The sequence below is a fragment of the Argiope bruennichi genome, chromosome 8, assembly GCF_947563725.1.
Source record: "Argiope bruennichi chromosome 8, qqArgBrue1.1, whole genome shotgun sequence".
In the NCBI taxonomy this organism is placed as follows: Eukaryota; Metazoa; Arthropoda; class Arachnida; order Araneae; family Araneidae; genus Argiope; species Argiope bruennichi.
In genome coordinates, this window is record NC_079158.1 from 120798271 (window position 1) to 120823636 (window position 25366).

General features: G+C 26.8%; 1 protein-coding gene across 3 annotated transcripts; it reads right to left on the reverse strand.

Moving 5' to 3' along the window:
• Positions 1-526: 526 nt before the first annotated feature.
• Positions 527-19443, reverse strand: LOC129981928 (uncharacterized). 3 transcript variants are annotated; one of them, XM_056092985.1, is made up of 10 exons: positions 19253-19443; positions 17918-18097; positions 15532-15661; positions 13799-14201; positions 10576-11209; positions 7815-8045; positions 6866-6992; positions 4872-4986; positions 1914-2028; positions 527-545 (listed from the first exon to the last, which is right to left on the reverse strand). In XM_056092985.1, the coding sequence occupies exons 2-9, from the start codon at positions 18087-18089 to the stop codon at positions 1915-1917; spliced, it is 1926 nt and encodes a 641-aa protein (XP_055948960.1). In that variant the 5' UTR covers positions 18090-18097; positions 19253-19443; the 3' UTR covers positions 527-545; position 1914. The 3 variants fall into 3 exon arrangements, with proteins under 3 accessions (XP_055948960.1, XP_055948961.1, XP_055948959.1); XM_056092986.1 differs by lacking the exon at positions 527-545 and having other exon boundaries at positions 1851-2028; positions 19265-19443; XM_056092984.1 differs by lacking the exon at positions 527-545 and having other exon boundaries at positions 1851-2028.
• Positions 19444-25366: the final 5923 nt, after the last annotated feature.

The following is a 25366-nucleotide window of genomic DNA, read 5'->3' on the forward strand; positions in this document are numbered from 1 at the left end:
CAGAAAATTAAAGAGATACATATTACGTTATGGCTGAAGGCCTTTATAATATTATTAATGAATTATATGACTATCAAAATTTGAAGTTTTAAAATATTTTGACGAAGAAGCTATTAAAATAGGAGTTACATAAAATATTTAATTATTAAAATTTTAACGAGCATTAAGATTGGCGAACCGGCTGGTCGCCAAAGGCGACTTGTATACCATAAAGTTGATAAAAGTGTGTTAGTTGGAGGATTTTTTTAAAGATTATTGAAGCTCGAAATTGCATATGCAATGAATAAAGCATATATGGCAATTTTCATAATCTTTTAATCGCATATATTTTTCTTACTTGCTTTTACCAGTATTGCATTATTATTATGTATGCTTCTTTGAAGATGTGTTTTTAAAAGGTTGACATGCTTTTACCAATATTGCTTTATTAAAACGTATGCTTTTTGGACAGCAGATGTGTTTTTAAAAGGTTGATGTAGAACTACGACATCATAGCTGTTATTTCGTCTCAAAATCGGTCGAGCTCCAAAACTTTGTTAGGAAAGCTAAAAAAATTGAAAATAAAAGTTTAAAAATTTATATTATATATATATATATATATATATATATATATATATATATATATATATATATATATATATATATAGAGAGAGAGAGAGAGAGAGAGACTGATAGAGAAGTCTCATGATTGTTTCAAACCGGTTTAAACTGGTTAATGACTTAAATTAATTAAGACAAATAATGACTTAAAAAGTATTAATACTCCCACATGATAACTTGAAATTTGCGATCGTAGATTTCATTTTAATTTTCCCCCAGTTTTCTTTTTTTTTTTATATTTTGTTTTATGCAAGATAAATTTTAATGACTGAAATAGACTTTTGAGAAAATCACATCACAGAACGCTTATGGAATTGATTCACATTAAAACTTATGATGGGTATATCTTTTGTTCCTAGGGGCAATTTTTGAATTTGTTTATCAAATGCTCTTTGGAGCCATCAAAATAACCAGATTCATTTGTTTTCAAATTAGATTGCAGTTATTAAATTACCCTGAAAAAATTGTCATAGTGTGCACTTCTAAATAAGCAACTGTCAATTCATTTTCTTATTGCAATAATAACAATTTCCATATATAAAATTTTCTGGGCACTGTTTTATTTCATTTCTTAGATTGTGATTATAAGTGATCTATGATTGTAAACATTTTTAGATTGCTAAAAACCTTTAATCAAATATGTTTTCTGTATTTCTATTTTGAGTCTTATTTCAGATGGGAAACAACTCATTTATAATTCATACTTCAAAAAAGTTTATCAAAAAAAAAAAAAAAAAAAAAAAAAAAAGAGTACCTTTTCATCAATTTTTACAAATATTCTGCATGAGAATGCTAGTTATAGAAAGATCATTATTACTGATTATTAATGCAATAATTTAAAATGTTTATTAAATATTCATGGCATTAGAATTAAAATAAGAATGGTAGAACAATAACAGTTAACTAATAGAGAAGGAAATCAAGTATATATTTTAGAAAAATTACTGTGTTTCTTTGCTGATTCTGCTCAGGTACAGATTTAGATATTTGAAGTTAAAATGATATGGCAAATTTCATTCATTTTGCATTATTGAATTTATATAATCCCAGGTGCATGAGAATAGTTGAAAATGGTTTGTTCAAAAGGAAAATTGCAATATTTTAGTTTTATAAATGAAGCTTTTGATATTGGTGTATGCTTTTGGATTTATCAAATATAGCAAGTTGATATTCAATTAAAAGATATGAGAGCTGTTTCACACAAACAATATATTTGCAATCCACCACTCAAAAACATAATAGAAGCGAAATTAAAAATAAAAACTATTTTATTAACATGATGATTTTAAATAAATAATTCTGAATTTAATTACATCAGTAGAAGGTTTTCTTCTCACTACAGTCTTCTTCAACGGCTTCCTTAATTTCACGCATTAAAAATGGAATTTTTTCACGATCTGGTAAATTCTTCCAACTTGAATAATTTATCTATAAAAGAAATATTTATTAAAATTTTTGTGCATAAAATGAACTAGTTTTTTAATAGTTTTAATGCAGAAATTTAAACGATAATGTAAGAAAAAAAAAGTTTTATTTTGTGTTTTTTATTACTGCACTAAAATGCAGAAGGTGCCTGATAATTGAAACTTCATATAGTAGTAGTTATTCATTACAGAAATAGTTTTAGAAATTTTAATTAATTTCAAAAAGAAAAATAAATTTTACAAAATGAAAAAAAAATCTAACAATTTTCTAAATCATTATGCTTAGGTATTCCTGCAATAAATGAATAAACTATCCAATCAAGTATTGCAAAATATCATTAAATGATTTAATTTTCACAAAGTCAAATTACTTTCTAAACAAAATAAAAACAGTACAAGCAACCCAAATGGAAAGATTGCTCTACTGACCTCTTTATAACATTTAAATATTTTCTATACTGAACTAGGAATATTATCTATTGATTTCTAATGTCTAATATTTATTAGTTAAAGCAACAATCAGTTATTCCAAACAAAGGAACTGAAAAAAATATCTCTGGTATCATAGTTTTTAAAGATGAAAATTTTAGAAACAAATTAATAATAATATTAAAATGTTTGAAACATATTAATAAGAAAGCAAAAAATTTTGTCAAATGAATATTACACAGAAAAAATTATGAAATTAAATGGCATGTTTTCATTTATACTGTAAGTATATAAATAAAATAAGAGAGTTCCCTGATTTGAGATACATTTTTACTATCATCTCTGAGAAATGTTTTGAATCAAAATATTATTCAACTTGTGTATATTAGAAATATGAAATTTGTATACATTTTACAACAATTGGCACAAGTTTTCATGGAAATTTTTTTTAACTAATTAGTGCAAAGTAATTATACTTCTTCATATTCAAATTTATATTTTCTAATTTTTGTAGGGACAAATTGCAAAATGAAACAAATGGTCATATATAATATCTAACTAGAGCTTGAAGACTCTTGAACAAAATATACAGTTCAGTTCTTATATAATTTATTAAATTATATAAGACCTTAATATAATTTAGACATTGATAAAATTTTATGATTAATCTATTTTTAAAAGATATTGACATGAAAAAAAAAATCAATATAAGCAACCCTTTTTTTTGGGGGGGGGGGGGATAAAAATAAAAACAGTAAAGTTTTTCAACATAAAAATATGAAGACTTCCCATCAAAAAATGGGTGCATCAAAAATCTTTCATTTCTGATTTAGAATAAGTAATTTACAAATCTTCTCAGCACCATAATCTGTTCAAATTAGCAATGGCTAACAATTAAAATGGAAATTTACACATAATTTCAACAAAACATTTTTCTTTTAAGTTCTTATGTAATCTACATTAAAAAAAAAAGGGATACATTTATAGGGGGAGAGGGAAGAAAATGCAATAAAATTTCAAAAATTTAAGGCTATGAAAGAAGTCTTAAGATTGTCTAAAGTTTCTATTCCCATCTTTAAATATAGAACTTTTATTTGTTTCTGAGAGTAATGCAAAGTTTAATGGGAAGACACAGCAAAATTTTCAAGCATAAGGTGCAAAATTGAACATCAGACTTATTTTTTTATTAAGTACAACATTACAGAATCAGATTTTTCAAAGCTTAATTCAATTTTAATTCCTAACTAATGTAATAAGTAAATGTTTTGAAAGTTAATGCTAGTTCTTGAAGGGAGACATTCCAAATTGCCTTCATTGAAATCAAATGTTATCAAATAAGTTTATTATTATTTTAGTATTTTGTGTTTCATGGTGTATTCTTTAATTTTTCATATCTAAATTAATTTTCTATCACTTTTTCAATTACATTTTTACATTCTTAGATATGTTCTGCAACAGAAAAAAAAAGAAGGAAAAGGTCTTTTAATTAATGAAGATAATTTAGTTAATAATTTTTAAAAAATTAACTTCTCCTTACAGCTGTCAACTACTGCTTATTGTTGAAATTACATTTTTCTTGCAAAAAATGTCAAGATAAACTGCCCTATTATAAAGATGTAAGCATGATTAACGTGGTACTTTCCACTACTGTCAGGATATAATGTGCCATTCTCTCCCACACAAACAGCGCAATAAAATAGTTTTGGAATTGAAATTCATTAGAAAAAAAATAATAACATAGCCAATTAGATAAAATAATTTTATTTGCTATCTAATTAATAAATCAAGAAACTTCCTTAGTAAATGAAATAATAATAATATTAAAAAAACCCCATCAAGGTTTTAGTTTTATTGAAAAATTTGATGATAACTTATGCTAACCGTCTTATAATATAATGAGCGGACATATAACTTTGCATAATGATTAATTTCAATGGCAAACCCATATTATTTGCACACATATGTTAATCCTTTTATAGTTTTTGAAGTTATTAAACCACTTCTAATTAGAAGTGGTAAAACAATTACTAAATATTTAAAAATTGATAAATTTTGTGATAAGTATAATTCCCATGGCTTTTACAAGGGATTCTTGCAAAATAATAACGATTGATTTGATTGGTAAATTCATATTATTTGCAACTATGTTAATTTCTTTAATAGTTTTCAAGCTATTAAAGACACATTTCTAATCAGAAAAGGTAAAACAATTATTAATCAATGCTTAAAAACTGATGATTTGCTCATAAATATAAGTATAATAATTTCCATGACTTTTATAAGGATAATAAAGAGATATCTTTGACTTAAGCATCAATAAAAAAACCAAGAATGTATTAGAATAAATGTAATAAAACATTTATAATTTTATGTTACTATAATAATTTATAAATATTTCTAATAATTTGAAAGTCTTACCACCACCGGGTAAAGTTTCTTCTTTCTTAAGCACTTAATTTTTAAATCCACCCAACCCTTCAGAACTTCTGGATCTCTAATGTATTGATCTTCTGTAGCAGAAATTACAGTGACACTGTGGAAAGAAATACATATAATTAGTTTCAATTTTAGAAGAATTCACATCTAAAAAAATAAGAAAAGCAAGAAGATAATATAGTACATGTAGTATTGCATATGTCAGTGAGCAAGGTGCATCAGGTGATGGAATAAAACTAATTATAAGATTTCATTATAATGATAAGAATGCTTGTTAAGTATTTTAATTAATAAAGAACAGAACAAAATTAAAAAAGAAAAGTTTTTAAGAAATGTATTTTGAATAGCATAATAAAATGTAAAAAAAATGTTTTTTTCTTCCGAAAAATAAGAAACAAAAAGTCTGGAAGTAAAAACTGTTAAAAAGAGAAGCTCTGAAAATAACACTATGAGGATATGAAATACTATGGAATTTCATAAGGGAGGGGGGAACCCCAAGAATCATCAAAAGTTTAAATAAGTAATAAAAATTCTATTTTATTTAAGAATTTAAATTTGATTGACAAAATCTTTTACTATGATTTTTAAATTTCAGACAAAAAATATTTAAAATTTTTGTCAGCACATAAGATAAGCCTTCTTTCATACAAGATTTTTTAAAATATATTTTTTAATGTAATAACTTACAAAATACCTAAAGAAAAAGTTCATTTTTTTAAATGCTTATCACAAATTTTAAAAACTCAAAGATAATTTTAATTTTATGAAGATCACCGAAAAATTATTAACAGTATTGCACACATCATGAAAAATCATATACAGGCTATCTAATTTCACTAAGTCATTAACCAATTGAATAGGAGAGGGAAAATAGACTTCAGAGAATTTAATTATACTCTTTTTAAAAGCTTTAGCAGTAATGACATGGTAAAATCCAAAGAAAAGTGGAACTTGGATAATTCAAATAATTTAAAGCAGATTTATCAATAATCTATCAATTATTTTTTATTTCAATTTTCTACAATAGTAATGCTAAATTACTGTAAGCAATTCAAATTTGTTCTGTTTAATTTGAAGTCAAAACCAATTACAGTAAAAAAAAAAAAAAAAAAAAAAAAGGCTTTTAATTCTAAATTGTTTTTATTGGCTAAATAAATTTACATATCTACCTAAAATTGTACAAATTAATAAAAGTTAATGATCATTGTTATTAAAATTATATCAGTTTAAAGCATTACAGCTATGAATTAATTATGTATAATTAAAAAAATTATATATAAAAAAAATCTGTACTGTCATTCTTACCCTAAAAATTGTCATTTTTCTTCTTTTGTATTCAATTCTAGACCTTGTTTTCTTTTAACTTTTGAATAAGATGTTTGTATTTACATTTTTAATGCAGTTCTATCAGTATGGAATTAATAAAGTTTCACAGCAGTTATCATATTAATGCCATAAATTTTAACTACACTATGGCATGGCAAAAACAGTGACATTTACCAATTAATTTGAAAAGGGAAAAATACTGATATCTTAAACATCAGTTTTTATAAACAATAAAAATGATATATATATATAGGAAAAATATATTACTTTTGAGTAACACAAGCAGCAATGTATGATAGCCATGTTATAATTGAAGTAGCACATAATTTTTATACAGATATGAATGTATCATCAAATTCATAAACCATGGTAAATACTTAAAATTTATAGGGATGTTAAGTGTCATATACAGATGATATGAATATTAAAACAATTTAAACTGCAATCAATTAAAAGAATCTTAACTAAAAAGGAAACTAAGAAAAGTGATTTAGGCAACAACATAATATTTTAAGTCCTAATCCACCATTTATTATACTATAATTAACAAAGAGCAATTCAGAGCAAAGTTGAAACAAAGAGAGAAGCAAAGTCAGGAAGATCATACAATAATTACTGAAAACTATGTATAAAAGAAAGTTAAAACATACATTTTTGTATCTGGGGGTAAGTTCATATCTTCTATAAAACTAACTTGATTTCTTTTGGTAGACGTACTTGATTCTGACTGAGACAATGCAACAGGATAATTACCACTCCTCATAGCAAGGACATGATCTATAAAAAATAAGATTTTATTGAAAAAAATTAGTATATTTCATTAAATAAATATAAAAGTGAATTCCAAATTCAACATATAAACTTTTAGGAGAAGTAGAAAGTATATAAGGCACAATCAAATAACACCCCCCTTTTCCTCCCAAACAATCATAAGATGTAAAGCTAGATAAGTTCAAGGGAAAAAAAAAAAAAAGATAATGTGTACTAGATTCAGGTTGATGGAAGACAAATGATAAAACTTAATGCAAAAACATAAATAATACGAACAAAAACACATAATAAATATACATAGAAGAAAAATGATAAGTAAAAAAAAAAAAAAAAAAGTAATTAATAAATACTATGGTCGAGACTTGAACCATAGAGAAGATAATTAACTATGATTGCTGTACTAGTTCACTGTACTATGAAATGAATCCGTGTTTATAGTTTCTTTATGCAACAACTGTAATTGATTCTATAAATCCTTAATTATAGCAAAATGAACTAAAGTGATTAAGATAGTACAGCTAGCCAGATTAAGAACCTAGATGCTTTGAAACCACACAAAAACTATTTGGTAGTAGGTTTCATCATTTTGGATAGAGGCCAGATACAGATTGGTACCCCATCTTCAAACTACATAGTATTTTAATGGTAGATTACAGATTATACTTATTAGAGCTATATAATTTTTAGTTATATATATTAATTGCACTGAAATGAAATCGTGCTCTAAGTAATTATAAATCAGTTTCAGTATTTCCTATTTAGATGAGTAAGCAACTGTTCAATAGTATAGAAAAAAGATCATAGATCAAAATTTAATGGAAAACTTACCAACAGACAGACCATCTCGAGAAAAGACTCCACTCTGTAAAAATTGTTCTCCTCCAAGTCCATTTTCAATGAATTTTTGTAGAGGATAATTAAAATTTTCATGTCTTTCACAGACTGACTGAATCAAGCTTTTCAAAACAGTTGATGGGAAAGAAAATGTATCTTTTTGGTCATACACTTCCAATGCCCAAACAAGATTAAATGCATATCTCTCGAAGTCAAGATTTCTACCTTTGAAAAGAAAAAAAAAAAAGTATATAAAAAATGACAATGATATTCATAGAAAAATAGTAAAATACATTTTCTCTTTTTATAAAAATGCATGACAAATTTCTTTTAGATTCAAATCTGATACAAAACTATAATTGCAAGACAATTAATGTAATTTTGAATTTTAATCCTAGTGTTTTCATTTACAGTAATTTTTAACTTTTCAAATTTCAACTCAGCAAATCCATAAGTTCTCTAATATTTTCTACAATCCAATCCCATTCCTTAAAATTGCTGAATAATAATGGTAACATATGCATATTTAAAAAAATATTCATTTTATAAAATCTTAAATTACTTAAAGTTTCTAAGGATTTTTAGTTCATAGGAAAAAAATTATCATATCAAGACCATCTGTGTTTATTATTAAAATCAGCAAGTGACATGATAAAAATAGGAAAGGGGAAGTATAGCTGTTCAGATATATGGATAATTTTTGGAGGGTTCATGGTTCTCAGAAACTGATTTATATACACTTGTTCCCATATGCTTTCATTTTTTTCCTATTTATAATTAGAAGAGTTTCTATTTCCTAGCTGGGGATGATTTAATTCCAAATGAAGCTAAGATTCATAATATATATATATATATATATATATATATATATATATATATATATATATATATATATATATATATATATATATATATATATATATATATATATATATATGGGACATTGTATTATTAGTTTAAAAATTTTACTTCAGTTTCATATTTGATGAAGACACAAATTTTGGCAAATAAATTGCTAATTATTATTAATTATATTAAATCCATATTTTTTTAATGAAATTTTTCTCAGAGACTATCTGATTTAAATAAAAACAAGTTTTTACATTTTCCTGAGATTTATTTATGTTCACAGAGAGTTGGAATGAAGAGGAAAATGAAATACTAGTGAACTTATATCCCAGATACACTTACTTTAGCACTCTGAACCATTTAAAAAAAGCATTCTTATCTCAAAACAATGCCACAATCACAGGTGGTGATGTCAACCTTTTCGATGACTAATAGTTCTGACACCACAAGAAAAATATATGATATGTGCAAACCCAAACATTTTCCTTGCTGTTAAAAAAAAGTAAAAAATAATAAACTTAAAAGATAAAATTCTTTTCCTCTTTGTTTGTGATTTCAAAGTGGTTATTTATAACAAGATGTTACATCAAAATCAAGAATTCAAACATAATTCAGAAATATTTACTAATTCACTTTCAAGTTTAGAACCAATGGCTACAGCAGGGAAAAAAAAAAAAAAAAAAAAGGGTAGGGGGTGGATGGGGGGAGTGTCTGTGCAGTATAAGATATTTATTTAAATGATAAGTTTATATGCTTTCAAGAATTTATATTAAAAATTAAATCAGGTTCTGTTCTTTTTTCTCAAACTGGATATGTTGCAAAATTACATTCTTTTAATATAATAACAGTTACAAAGGTAATTTCTACTTAAAATTTATGTATGGTAAAAAGGTGCCTCTTAGGTGGCTAAGAAAATTTTTTAAATTGTTAAAATATGTAAGCCTTAGATTTTATTTTCAGTAAGTTTTACAAGTTTGAACAAAACACAGCTGCTAAAATCTTAAAATCATTTGCAACAATGTAGGTAGAAATTGTCTAGCAGACTGCATTAATAGCTTATCACTGATCACCAAAGAATAGTATGAGAAAAATGACAGCATTTATGAGTGAGCAAGTGTAGGCAATATTTACCCAAAATTTTCACATTCTTCTACTTTATAGATATTTTGCACATAATTTGATTTTAATATTTCTTCTAATAACATTCACAAGATATTGAAAATAAAAGTTATTTCATTTCATGAAGTATTCTTAAGATATAAAAGATGCAGAAACATACATCATGTAGATCATTTGTGATTTAGTTACTTATTACATTCTATAATACTGTTAATATAATTGCTTTATATACTATGTACTTGAGTTTCCAGAGGTATGATTTAATAATTGTTTTCTTATTAGTAATTTAATCGTAATGGGAGAACAGTTGTAAATAAGCACAGAATTGGTGTCTCTTTCAAAATAGAAATCTTTTTTTCACAAGAGCATATTAATGTTAATAATTCTTCTAGATGAGGTGGTTCCTTGGTAGGTGTATTAATGGTGTAGGGCCAAGTTACCTCAACTTTGACATAGAATACATTTCATACCGGAAAAATCGGGCCATGGCCAATGATTTGGTTCTGGTCATTAGATCTTCACCTAATTTTCTGTTTATGTTATTGTGAAGATGGTCATTCAAATTTCACTGGATGTGTCAAGGAGAGTACGAGTAATTCCTTCATGATTATTAGGAATGCGATAAGTTCTACAAACTGAAGAAAGGACTTTCATTTATTTATCATTTGATATTCTTAATGGAAGCTTATTTAGTTGATAAAATATAAAAAAATGTTATGTAGTTCAAATAAATATTAAAAAAACCCAACAAACAAACAAACAAAAAAAAATTATAAAGTTTTTTTACCTTGTTTTCTGCTTGCAGACCACATGGTAAATAAATAATTTTCATTCAGAATTTCGTGCAACATATTTTCAGGAAAATGTCCCAGTGTTGTTAAACTAGTCAGAAACTTGAAATAAAGTATTGGTGTCTCTTTCAAAATAGAAATCTTTTTTTCACAAGAGCATATTAATGTTAATAATTCTTCTAGATGAGGAGGATGATAACCTGTTATCGTTAAATATTCTAAACAGATTAGAGGAGAATACAGTGGGGATGTCACAAATGTACTAGCATCTGCACAAAGAACATGAACTAAATGGTCCATTACATTCTGAGGACAAAAATTCAATTTCTTCCAATATCTGATAGTTTCCCACGTTTTCTCCAAGTTCCAGTTCTCGGAAACCATCTTTTTGGAAACTTCAAAGAAAAAGCGACTGTGATAAAATCCTTGTGCCCGGCAACTGCGAATGATTGGCAGAATACTTTTTGAATCAATCATATCAAGATTTTTTGAGAGAACTTCAAAGGAATACTCAATGAGTTCTTTGTAGCCATCAACCGGTATCTCTAAACTAAGAAGTGCAAATATCACAGTAACTGCATTGCTGGGAGACAGTGATTTTGCCTTTTTTAGAAGAGTGTGTATAATTTTCTGAAATAAATAAAATACAATTTATTAAAAAATGAGTAGACAAAGTCTTAAACAAAAATATAAAGCTCAAGTGAATATAAACAATTCAAAATTAGCTCAATATTGATAAAATAATGGTTATATTAAGAATTAAAAAACAACAACTGAAATTAGGAAAAAGACAGGTCAGATATATCAATAAAAAAAAGTGACAGGACTGAAAATTCAAAAGAAAATGGACAGAATATTCATATATATAAACAACAGTAAATATATTTATTCTTGGGGAGAAATAAAAGACTAAGGAATCTTGGAAATGAAAGTATCTTTTTTTAAAAAATATTTATCTACAAGATGAATCAACAGTGGTATAAAATGAATTATGTTTCATCTATAGATAAAAAACTTTTTGGTAGAATATACCAGATAGAATACATAAAGATTAATGATATTCTAAATTTGATTGTTTATATCTTACACGTGCTCTTGCTTTAATCAAGTTAAGAAAATTATTGAGACACCATTAATTTTTGTTTCAAAGAAAAATACAAGAAACAATTTTGTAAAAACTTTTAACAAATCGGAATCAGTTCTGTATCTGACATAGTGGATATGTAAGTAATAGTTCTAATGTATATATATATATATATATATATATATATATGAAAAAGCAAAATACATATAATTTTACATTGCACATTTTTCAAATTCATATATCCAATCAATTATTTTAGATACTTCAAATCTCAATTTAAATAGCAGTTAATTAGAGACTATTAAAAATTCTGAATAAGCAACAGTTTTAGTTTTCTTACTTGTCATACATATGTAAATTTACTTAGTGTTTATTATTAAGCTAAAAGACAACCCTGAAAAAAGACATATGATAAACCTAATAAGACACTAAAAAAGTGGAAGTACAAACAAGATATATATATAAATCAAAGCAAACAGCAAAAACATTAGCAAAAATTTTAATTCCAATATTTTAAGGTAAATTACTGTTTTCATATATTATAGGTACTAAGGAATAAAAGCAAAAGTGAAAATATCCAAAGAAAAGATTCAACACCAGCAAATGTGTGGGGCTGAACAATGAAATTAAGTAATAAAAAAGGTTTAATAGCTCAGCAGCAAAACAGAAATCAGAAAAAGATTCATACTGAAATAAAAAGTTAATATTACTGAAAATATGATTTTTGAAAATTTGATGAATTAGAAATAATTTTTGTACAAGAATATGTTCTGAATATATATGGAGAAAGCATAAAATCTTCTTATATAGTACTTTTAGTATATAAAGAGTATTTTTTTGATAATGCAGGTGTCAAGAAACTTGTGCACCAAATACTGATTCAATCCATTAAGGGATGTGGCATTATATAAGGTTTAAATACATATTAAATTATATATATGAGAGAAAGATTTTAATCACTTTTCAAGGTGAAAGTGTCTTCAGTAACAATTATTTCAATTTCCCATGTAACATTTATTTTATGGCTCATTTCTTTAAATAATCTTTCATGGTCAAATAGGAGAAAAGGTACAATTTTTGCAATCCAATACCATAATTTAAAAATCAAAAACTTTATTAACCTCTTGGAACAGAGGGGGAAAAAAATAAATGTTTGCAAGTGTGCACCTACAGATAAACAGCAAAAATAAGCTGATAATTGATGAAGAATTATGTTTGGTTAACAAATATACATTGCTCTGTTTGAACAAAAATTATCTGCATTTCTTTCTTTAACAATAAATAAGGAAATAGGTGAAAAACATATTTTGTAGTAAACTTTAAATAATAATTTTCTGTAGATGTCCCAGAATAAATATTTTATACTTGTCAAATTGTTCTAGTAAGATGCTTAGTTTCTTTTCTTTTTAATAAAATCATTACAATATTAGCATTTATATTTCATTATTTTCTAGAAATGTGAAATGAACTTTAAAAACTCAAAACAACACATTCATTATAATATTTAAATTGCAAAGAGAATTTCAATACACAGAGAAAATACTTTAATAGAGCTATAGACATTCTTTTTTTTTTAAAAGCACATTTTAAATATCAAAGCATATATTATCTCCATCCACATAATAATTATCTCCAAACATAAATATTGATACAAAATGCAATTTTTTTTTGTTAGTATATCAGTTGTCAAAATATGTTTAAATGTATCAGGATTACTCATTTGCTTTGTATAAACTATAATTAATGCACTTTGGTTACTCTAATTAAGGAAAAAACATCACATTAGAAGGATATTTCAGCTATATCATGTAAAGTAGTAAACTGAAAATTTCAGGTAAACCATTTTTAATAAATATAGAAGATCAACATTTAATAAATTGAAACCAAAAGGAAATATAGCCTTTTCACTTTAAATTCTAATATTGAATATTACACATTGAATAAACTCATTGAAGTAAATAAACTTCACCAATTTTTAAAACTTCATATAAAATTAAAATATATCTTGATATTTATTTTCCAGGTTTCGAATTCACAAAAATCAGAAATAAAATAAAGAATAACTTAATAAAGTCAGGCTAATATATATATGAAAAGAAAATGAGAAAGGGAGAAATTAAAGATAAAATATTTACTTCAATAACTGCAGGCTTTAGCTTGGACCGGCAAGCTAACTGAAAACATTCCGACACTTGAGTCATATTATCTGAATCCAGTTGTTGTTCAATTTGTACTTGTAAAACAAGTGGCAAAGCCAGTCTTAGTCCATCGACTAAAGCATTGTGCTTTTGTTTTGCAAGAAGAAAGTTCAAGAAAACTAACTGTCCAAGACTCATATCATTCAAATGTGAGCCCAACATCTTGAGAACTGATTGCATGACATAAGTATTATTACGCACTTTTAAGAAAGATAAAACTTTGTAAATTGTAATGAGATCTTGAGATTCCATGACACGGATGATTTTCATGATGCGCGTGCAAAGAGCTTGAAAAATTTTATTTTCCAATAAAAGTGTAGTATCGAATTCATCTTGACTCCTAGAAAAGAAAAGTAACTTTTTAAAGAAGAACCTTTATTATAAAATATGGAGATTGAAATTAATTTGATAAATGCTGATAACAATTCTAAAGACAAAAATGACAATTTTTTGAAATAAGAATGCACAATTAATAATTCACAAAAATTAAAAAAAGGAAACATCTTAGTATTCATTGAAATATGTTTCATATTATCATAATCAAAGATACTAGTGTCTTTAATATGTTTGGCCTTTGTATAAAGCAGTGCAAATAAAGATCTTTAAAAAAAAATATTATAGTACAGAAATCCAATTATTAGATTAATGGGGTCCCAGACCAAATAAGGATAATTAAATATTCAGATAATTATTACATAATTGACTAAATACTTAAAGAAAATTAAATAAAACTTAAGGTGTAATGAAACAAAGTTGTTGTATTTTGTATACAAAATTAAAATATATGTGCTTGAGCATTCAATTAAGTCAGTTGTTTCATTACCTTTACTCATAGAGTCCCTCCCTCCTTTGCAGGTTTTTTTTCCCTATACGTAATCTGGATAAATGGAGTTCACCAAGTTTTAAACAAGTATGAAATCTGCTGTTTAGCTTTCATATTAAAATTTCTTAAATATATATATCTTTGAATGTGTTAAATGATTGAATCAAATTTCAATAATAATAATAAGATTAAGCAAATAGAAGTTCATTAATTTTAACAATAAAATACACAATGTTTAACATTGGTTAGATATTGTGCATTCTAACCATTATCAATTTAATCCTATTTATAGATTTCACAACCTTTATAACAGAGTATTATTGCTTATTTTCAAGAAAGTAAAAAAAAATATTAATGAGTGATTAGTGTCAAGAGTAAATTTTGTAGCCTCCCAGTTAAGCGAATATATTTTTTAATTTTTAAATAGCTTAAAATAAATGTTTGAAATAAACTATTTCTGAAAAATATTTCCTTTTCCTTATATAATGAGGCATTATGTCTTGCTTTCAAGTGTTTCTTAAGGAAATAATTATTAAGAATAATTTCTAAAATAACAAAGATTCTATAAAGGAAAAAATGGAATCCTACAAATATTTTAAGTTAATAAAATACTAAATTCTGACATATATAAACATCTTAACACTGCATTATTTCCCATTCCTGTGTTTGAGCACTTCATTTTGTTTGCCATTAATTTTGAGATAGATCAGGTTAAAAGAACACATAAATCATTCAAATAAATAACTATTTTCCCAATAATTCTTATATTATCTGGCAATTTGTATTTTATATGTAATGATATTACAGTAAGTAAAGTGAATACGATGTGAAATGTTTATAAACTGACCTGGTAAAATCATGTATGATTTGAAGACTAGTCACTAGATGTTGTGCATTCATAACATCTAAGTGACTTTCGGCAAGTTCAAGAATTCTTTCAACAGATTTAGCTTTTCTTAGCTGTTCAAGCAGAATATCTGAAAAAGACAATTTGCTTTGATATTTATTTAATATCATACATAAAAGAAAGCAAGATAACATCAAAATTAATTAATTACCAAAAATTATAGCATAAAACGAAATAAAAAAAGATCTTCAATAATAATTGTATCATTTTCTTATTAGCGCCCATGTCATATCAACAATAACTCATTCATAGATGTGCAATGTAATAGGAAGTATCATTCTGATAGATTTTGAATTGTGCATGAAAACTTTAAGAAAAAATTTATTTTACAGGCAAATTTTTTGAATAGCATTGAAAACATTTTTTTGAATTACACATTTTTTTCTTACTGCTTGGAGATAAATGGCATACTTTTATAAATGTGTTACCTTTGTGAGTATAAATAAGCTTGAATTTAAAAGACGTGATATAGGCTTAGAGAAAAAAAAGTCGAACTTTATAAAATAATGAATTTTTCCAAATATAAACACATCTTTGCAAATACAAGGCATCTTACAAAGGTTCATTCATTTTGCATAACTATTTCATAAAAAAATCACAATAAATATCAATATTTCATAACATATATAAATGCAGACTTGTTGGATTTCAGGACTTAAATGAGTTTAATTAATAAAGATAATCCATCTACACAATATTATCTTCAGATAAGTTCAAAAACTTAAACATATAATTCACTCATTCAAAAAAGAAGCTTTGATAGTATTTTCTTTTTGGTGTATGTGTGTAGAGATACCAAAAAGAGGATACCTTAGTCCATTCTAATCCTTTCACTACTAACTCGGCTGTGAATATTCTTTAGAAATAGACCATTTTGGGGCAGATTTCTGTTTCAAATGTGAGGTTCAGGATGTTGTGGTGAATAGCATATAATCCAGTTACCAAATACGCTGCACAAGCAATTGCTTTTGCATAATGGTTATGTTAATGGACTGTGAACCACAAGGTAACAGGTTCTATCCCTCGTGCATCTCAATCCGCTGCATTGGTGACCTCGGACGATGAACCTTCAACCTTCGTACAGATGTTGTGACGCCATCTACCCACAACCAAAGTCATCAGACTCACTTGACACAGCAACACAAAGTCGTCACATTCACCTGACACAGCAACACAAAGTTGTCAGATTCACTTGACACAGCAACACAAAGTCGTCAGATTCACCTGACACAGCAACACAAAGTTGTCAGATTCACTTGACACAGCAAGTCAAAAAGACCGTAGCAACCCAAAGTCGTCAAACTCACTTGACTTAGTATCAGCAACCACTCACCCACACACACATGCTCGCTCGCCATAGCGCTACTCAACTGGGTACAGGCCCTTTAGACAACAGCTAATATTACATCACCAATCAACAGTCATATTGTTCGTCTCACCTCTGACTGACTGGAGGGAGAGTCTGTGGTGAATAGCATGTTAACAACTACGTTGCATGAACAATTGCTTTTGCATAATGGTTATGTTACTGGACTACGAACCACAAGGTCCCAGGTTCTATCCCTCGTGCATCTCAATCCGCTAACATGTAAAGCAAATTATCATTAAAGATACTTTAGCTTTACATTTTAAAATCTTCATTAAAAAAAAGAAATTGGCCCTTAGTACAGAACTTGCATGTTCAGGTTAGTAGTACAGTACATTCCCAACGAATCGCGGAATTGGGTGGCGCGGCCGCCGGGGATAACAAAAATTGCAAAAGAGAAAACAGTCATTCCAACTTTAAAAAATCGTTTTATGTACAATGAAACGTAAAATAAACAGCAGGAAATGTTTAACTAACACTTAATATTTTAGTATATCACTCAAAACTAATCTAAAATGCATTTTGTTAATGAAAACAGAAAAGTGCTTTGTACTTACGAGAGACATCAAGGATACACAGAAAAATTAATACATATGTACTGTTTTAATACTGTAATGTATTATGTAATTACAAAAGCATAACTGTAAAACTACACCTTTTTGAAGAAATCAGTCATTTGTGTTTGCTTCTTGTTTTGGAAGCATTTTTCCTTTGCTTAAAAAAAAAAACTTAGTGCAGCACAGCAGGCGCGGATAATCCGCTCGGATAACCCACCCGCGGATAATCGGTAGTCTACTGTAAGTGAGTGAAGATACTATCTAAATTTAACTAATGAAACTTTCATATACATATAATTAATGCTTTTGTATTAATTATTTAAAAGCAAACAATTTTTTGAGGAAATAATGTTTTTCTATAAGATATTTTTGATTAAAGTTTGCAAAAGTTACACTTTTTTACCTGTATCATGCTTAAGAGTTTTGCTAAAAGGGGTTGGTATAGAAGGATTAGGTAAATCCTTGTCGAAACTTGACATACACAGAATTTTAGCAGCATTTGTATGAAATTTCATCCGATATAAGCACCCAAATGATTCGCAACAAGATGAATAACGTAAAAATCTTCTAAGCATCTTGAACTCTGAAATAGTAATAAAATTATGAAAATTTTCTTCAAGCATCAAAAATTGGTAGCAAATTATTATTATTATATATGCCATATAGTATAGCTACAGCATAAATTATATTTCTTTTCTATGAAATTCTTTTATATAATATTGCAATAAAGAATAATAATAATAAACACTATATTGCATCTTTTTCTGAAAAATTCTGTGTGAAGAGAGAGAAAGAATACATTATTGATCTTGAATCTGCAAACAGCAATCAAAAATAAACCAAAGAAATATTTAACATTAGTAATGTAATTGTTTAAAAAAAAATTATTAAAGCATAATACAATTGAAAGCATAAATTTATAAAATGTAGCTGTTTTTGTCATAAAATGCACACACACACAAAAAAAAAGTTTTAAGCTGCCTTTTTCCAACATTAATTATTGCATTATAAGTTTTCTGTTACACAAAAACTAAATTATTTAGCTTTGTAAAGTAAATTATATACATTTTATTATTTTATGCAACAATAAATTTAAAAAAAAAAAATCCAAAGCAGGTATGAAAGTAAAATATTTTCAGCCTTTGATAACACATTTGTTTAAAAGGATACTCTGACATGAAGATGATAATATCAACAAGATCTGCCCATTAGATCTTCAAGCAAACTCAGTATATGAAGTTTACATAATATTTATTTTAGATACTACATTTCCAAATTCTGATTTGTATCTTAGGAGCTAGCTGAAAATATTCACGAAAGAAAATTTTGCTAGTAACAGCTTTTTATATAATTTGGAAATGCACACAATTGCTTGCAGAATTTCTCAACTTATTCATTAAAATTGCTTTATAAAATCATTCAGATAACTTGATTAACATGATAAATACTAGCTGATTGACTTAAATGAAAACATTAGATGTAAAAAAAAAAAGTATCATAAAGAATCATGGCTTTCTCACATTGAAAGGAATCTAGAATCCTATTTCAAATAAAAGTATGTCAATCTTATATAATATATTTGTTATTTATGAGTTTAATTGTTTTGTTATTAAATAGGAAAAGAAATAGAACAGATCGTAAATTAATTTTTAAAACAACTGAACATTTCTCAAGGTATGTGAAATCCATTATTTACTACGTAGGATATAAATTGAAATAGAAAATTTTCATCTCTTACATAACAACTTACGGATGACGATATATGATTTTTCAACAGGCTGGCAAGAGTAAAAATTTATTTTTTACGAAAAAATTTACATTTTAAACGTTACCATCCATTCTTTTTAAAAAAATTAATTGCATTGATAAAATTTTAAAAATATACTTTCATAATTCGATTCAATTCAAGTGCTGAAAACATAAGAAAAGAAAAACATGTGTGCGGAAAAATAGTTGAGAAATTTGAAAGCTGATGCAATCTACATTTATAATGAGGCTTAGCGAAAGCAAAATAAAGGCTTTAATATTGGTCCCACAAAAAATTAAATTTTTCGACTAAAAAGTTCAAAAACATTTTTCAAGAATTTTCATTATTATTTTAGTTCTATGAATTGTCAAATTTTGCTTAGATATTAAAAATTATTGGACTTCAGGCACACACTGGCTAGTTTTCTGATAATTTATGAAGAAGAACAAAATCTCTTTACTATATTAATCATTATTATTTCAGTAGTTATGACTATGGATACTTCGGCTTAATTTAGTTGGTTGAATGTCTCATTTTTGGTTCTAGATGAGTTAAGTTGAAGTAACGTTCCATGTTGTAGCCAAATGAGATGCGCGAGGATAGAACCTAGGACCTTGTGGTTCGCAGTCTAGTAACATGACTAGGATGCAAAAGCATATGCTCGAGTAGCGTAGTTGTTAACTGGCTTATATGCTATTCACCACAATGTGAAGCTATACGGATACAAGTTTGTACCAAGTCCAGACTTCATAGATGCCTGAGCCAGTATCTCACGCCCCAAAATGGAAGTAGACCGATTATCATAAGTTAATTCCCACCATATTTATATTCACATTAAAAAAACATCGGTAGAAAAGGTTGGGATGCAAAACTACGTCTTTCAATTACAATTACAAATCATTTTTCAAGTTACTTTAGTCTTCAAGGTTGCTTTAGAAATCTTATGTTTGATATCTTTATTTCTGCAACTTTAGATATTATTGTAAGACAAGCTATAATTCAGGAACCTTTATTATAGGACTACGAAGCAAAAATCAAAAATTACCTCAAAAGTTGTTCTCTTGAATACTAATTAAAATTTTAATCTGTACAAAAAATTTTGGTTTTTGCTATAAATATTCATTTTTTTATAATTTGTTTTGATATTAACTCTTTAAACTGATTCTTTTTTAAAATAAACAAAATATAAAATATAGTTTAGTCAGAAAAAAATTTAAATTTTGGGAAATTTTCAGTAATTATTTATTAAATGAAAGTCGAAGTAGAATGTTCATTATAGCATTTAAAATGAAATTTTGAATTCCATTTCAAAAGTAAATTAATTCACGATTACAACAAACAAGCACAGGAGCTTGAATGGGGCAATGTTCTACAGGCATAACTTTTTCAAAGAAGGGGGATAATGAATTTACTCCCTTTCTTTCATCAAATAATTAATGCTGGTATTGATTGATTACTGTCCTCGCTTTGATCAAATTTAGTAAAAAATGCTCTAAATGGTTCATTTGTCATAAGATGTATTCAGAGACGTTTATAACACTATTAAATCATCTAGGCATTGAAAAATCACACCAAATAAAGAAGTTTTTCTATTTGTTATTAATTATTTTATCCCCCTTTCAAATTTATCAAAATTGAATATTATTATAATTATCAGACATTTTATATTTTTACAAATCATAACTATGTTATATTTTGTAAAAATAAATATAAATGTCAGTTATGTCAAGTTATAGCATAGCATCTTTTCAACAATGCAGTTTCGTAAATGCAGCAAATTAGGTTCAGACGTTTTACTTGTATACCTCCAAACTAATATTGTTACGAAATCATAAAGAACCATTTGAATTGATATCCCCTTAAGTTTATTAGTATAATATTCTTATTTGTTTAGTACCCAACCACAATCTGACACGTTCTGCGTTTAGCTTCGTCGTATAATTAATAACGGCGCATTTTGAAACTCATTTCATACACAACTTAGTTTCAAATTTTGACAAATGTTTCAATTCTAGTGTGAGGATCACATATTAAATTTAATCTTTCTAGACTTTACGTTTCTGAGTTACGATGTTGAAACACAAAGGCAGACAGTCAGCCAAGTGTTAGATTAAATTACGCTAATCAACAATTTAAGCGTAAAAATCACGTGCTAGAATTAATATATCTACTTTGATATGTTTTTTGTTTAATTATTGTGTTGTCAAACACGTTAAGCAGACGTTGACAGATTCAGAACCATCAATAAATTTCATTCATTTTTTTTTTTTTTTTTTTTTTTTTTTTTTTTTTTTGCAATTTTCTTATCATGATTGAAACAGAGTGTATCACTGTTCATTCATTTAAATTTCTTCATTTCCTAGTCATACCTTTCGTAGACGAATAGACCTAATTCCAAAAATAAAAAAAGACATTTTGTTTCAATTTATAACTTTTTTATCTTTTGATGTTATAAAAAATAATAAAAATTTTCTCACAAAGCATTAAGAATGATAAAATAATCTTAGTTGAGTCTATTTTAAAAATCTTAGATAGACTCAACATGCAACATTAGTTGAGTCTACATGCAATGCACACTGAAAGACAAAGTATGCGGACAGGTAGATCACCAAAATTAGTCTCTTAAATGAGAAGATGAGAATGCTCTGTTCATTTTTTCTGGACAAATAATTCATGCTTTAGAGATGTACATTATCTTGGAAAATCGCGCCTATAACTCAATATAAAGGCAACCTTTTTCATTAATAAGTACCAAAATATTTAATATCCTTTCAAACTTAAACTAAGTATTACGTAACATAATTACAAGTACATAATTGGCAGAAGAAAGAATAGTTTTAAAAAAGTATTAGTGGATTTATATTGTTTTATTAAATATCAGTAACAAGACAATGGATTCTAATAAAGATATAGATTTTTAGATTTCTTTTCGTACTATGTCAAGATCTCCCAAATGATCTTTTGCGAACTGCGACGAATCATTCGATCATATTTCATCCGGTAAGAAAAGATTATTGACACTTAACTAAGTTGCATACCTGAGGGACTTTTTATATAAATTATTTTCTAACAAATCCAAGACGCACTGTGTTGTGCACATTTCCGTCATTTATGTTTAATTGCCTCTTTCTTTATTTCTTATTATTACCAGTTGTCTATGAATCTTTATCATAACTGAATATGCTTTTCTTATAGCATCGTATGATGTATCTGTTTCTTTCACTAAATTAAAACTTTTTTTTTGGTATTTCATGATTAAAACTTTATCTTTCCGATCAAATCTGCCTTTATAGGAATTGTTCTTCAATGCACAATTAAAACTTCTTTTATTTCTTTTCTAAGTAATATTAATAATTATGTTTAAATTAATTTAATTCTGATCTAGTGTTGTAAGATTCTCATTTAATAGTACAGCGCAGTTGAAGTTGCCATTTATTGACTAACACAACATAAAAAGTAATTACTTATTTCATTTAAAGGATTATGTAAATTAAAGTATACTATATTCTCTAATGGTTTTAGAAATTAGTCATTGTATCGTAATGAGATATTGAGACGGTATCCAAAGTCATAACGTGAACTTAATCAGGATTTATATTCGGCCTAATTTTGCCATTTTGCATTTATAACATTAAAATTGAGCTTTACAACTGAGAACAGCAATTGTCCTTCAAATAATTGTTAAATTTACTGAAAAAAAATGTTTGATTTGCAAACAAATAAAAAAATATTACAACAAAATATTGCAACACAAACATTTTGCTTTTTAATTTAAAAAGAGCAGTACTAGCTTAGTGGCTCATTTTGTACCTTGTAACCGTATGTTTAAACGGATTATGCAACAAAAGTAAACAGAGTCCGGTTCACAGGATTCCTTCTTAGGCATGCTTGACTTCCGAAGTGTGAAATAAACTTGAGAGTAGTCAAAGGTGTCTACTCTCAACTTGTCTATTTCCTTTTAAATCATTGTATTTATCACTTTATCGAATTTACTATATACTGAAAATTTTTACAATTACAGATTTTTTTTATTGTCTTAGAGTAAAAAATAGGCTTCGAGATGTTCTTGATAGTAATGACGAGAAAATGCTTCAAGTTTGCTTGACCCTCTCAATCCTCAGACATTTTAATTCAAATACTTCAAAATAATTGGCAGCCTGAGTTGGATCTTTGAGCTTTTGAAAGATCAGACTTAGAATTTTGGAAAAATCAGATAAATTCCATACTTCCTTCAAAAACAACAATGACAGCCCGGATTGTTAAGGGGATTGATGTACAAAAACGGTCTCCGCTTAGTTGATAGTTAATAAGAAAATGTCTGCTATGATGATAACGTTATGTTATACTTATTATCATGTTTGCTATAACAATATATTAAGGAACTGTCTCAACTGCATGTTATTTGGGTTAATTGAAAAAATGTGATGCGATAGAAAATTGATAAATAATAAGCCTAAACAATTAGCACACCAATTACGTTATGTAATGAATACTAAACGCTATGCTTATGAATACTGAAAAAAAGATATTCAAAATGAGAAATTCTTACTAAGGAATAATGAAACTAGCTATTTTCTGTAATAACTAGGACATTTTGTGCGATCGGAAGATATAAGATTTCAGTATTTTTTCTTATTATTTATGCATACACCAATTGTAATTTTTCTGCCTGTAGTGATTCGAAAATATAGATTTGAATTTTTTTCGTCATCCTGATTTATAAATCTACTAAAATAGCAATGTTTAGCTGTACATCTCAATAAAGTCTACTAAATAACTTTCTTAGAGAAATTTGAGTGGCATTTATATAAACCGGAACAAATATATCTGGAGTGCAATTTAGTCAAAAAGCGGTTTACTTAAAATAAAAGGTGGAAAACCAAATGTTGTTGCCACGAACGTTATGAGAAAAAAATATTGATGATTTAAACTTAAACCTCTAAACTCAACCTGAGAGTTACATTCTTTTAAAAAGCTGTAAAATCACACATGTGAAAAAACAAACAAGCCGTATATGAATATGACTAAACTGAGAAAAAAATAAAAAACTCGGATAGTTGAAAGTAAGTTCAGAACGAGCAAAATATTCATTTATATTGCTAAAAGAAAAATTTATTCATTGGTTTTCTAAAATTATTACATTTAAAAATGAAAAAAAAAATCGTTAAAAATATATCATTGGAAGAAGAACGCGGTTTTGACAAACCTGAACTAATAGAGGAAATTAATTACCCAAATAAAAAAAAAACCAGCTTAAGAACAGGAATATTAAAATGTATTTTATTTATCAGAATAATTATATGTCCTAGAGAAATAAAAAATTCTTAATCAGATTCTATATAATCAGTACTTGAATACATCACCATTAGTATTGATTACCGGACATCTTTTGAGCATGGGATCTGACAATGTCGACAATAATTTTTATTCATGTTTATGTATCAATCTACCGTATTCTATACTTATATATAAAGCTGAATGTGTGTGTGTGTTGGCACTCTACAGAAAAGACCATGTGACCTACAGCTACCAAATTTGGTACATGTATATCTTGGAGGTCGGGAATGTGCACCTGGGGTCCCTTTTTTTGAATTTTTAATTAGAATTTTAATTATTAATTAAAAACTAACTTTCCCGCCAAAAAAAATCTTTTCATTTTCCCCACCGCCAAATGAGTAAGTTTTTTCCCCCAACAGTAATGAGGCTAGGCTTAAGATTTTTCGGCTGATTATTTCAAACGATTCTGTTTATTTTCTTAATGTTTGATGCATTTAAAATTAAACATTGTTAATGAATCGATCTTTCAGATTTATTCTGAAGTACTTTTGAATTAAAATAAAACAGAATAAAGGAAATTAAAAATTTCTAATCTGCATAGCGTTACCCCAACTGGCGTAGAAAAACTCACGCATTTGCGTTACTATAATTGGCGTTGAAAATTCACTCATACGCATTGTGTTCTGATTGTTGTGACTGATTGTGAACTTGATTTAGGTTAGTTGCATACTTTTGTAATTAAATTGTATTTATGTTAGTTATATATTTTTATATATGCTTATAGTTTTAAGTACATCGTTTTTTTAAGTAGTTTTTTTAAAACCTGTT

Bases quoted from the DNA above. Each gene is read 5' to 3' on its own strand.
- LOC129981928 (XM_056092985.1), bottom strand. From the start codon at position 18,089: ATGCTTAGAAGATTTTTACGTTATTCATCTTGTTGCGAATCATTTGGG. The intron at 14,202-15,531 runs GTCAGTTTATAA...TTTCTTTTCTAG, and splicing joins ATCATACATGATTTTACCAG to GAGTCAAGATGAATTCGATA. The intron at 2,029-4,871 runs GTAAGACTTTCA...TTTCTTTTATAG, and splicing joins AGAAACTTTACCCGGTGGTG to ATAAATTATTCAAGTTGGAA.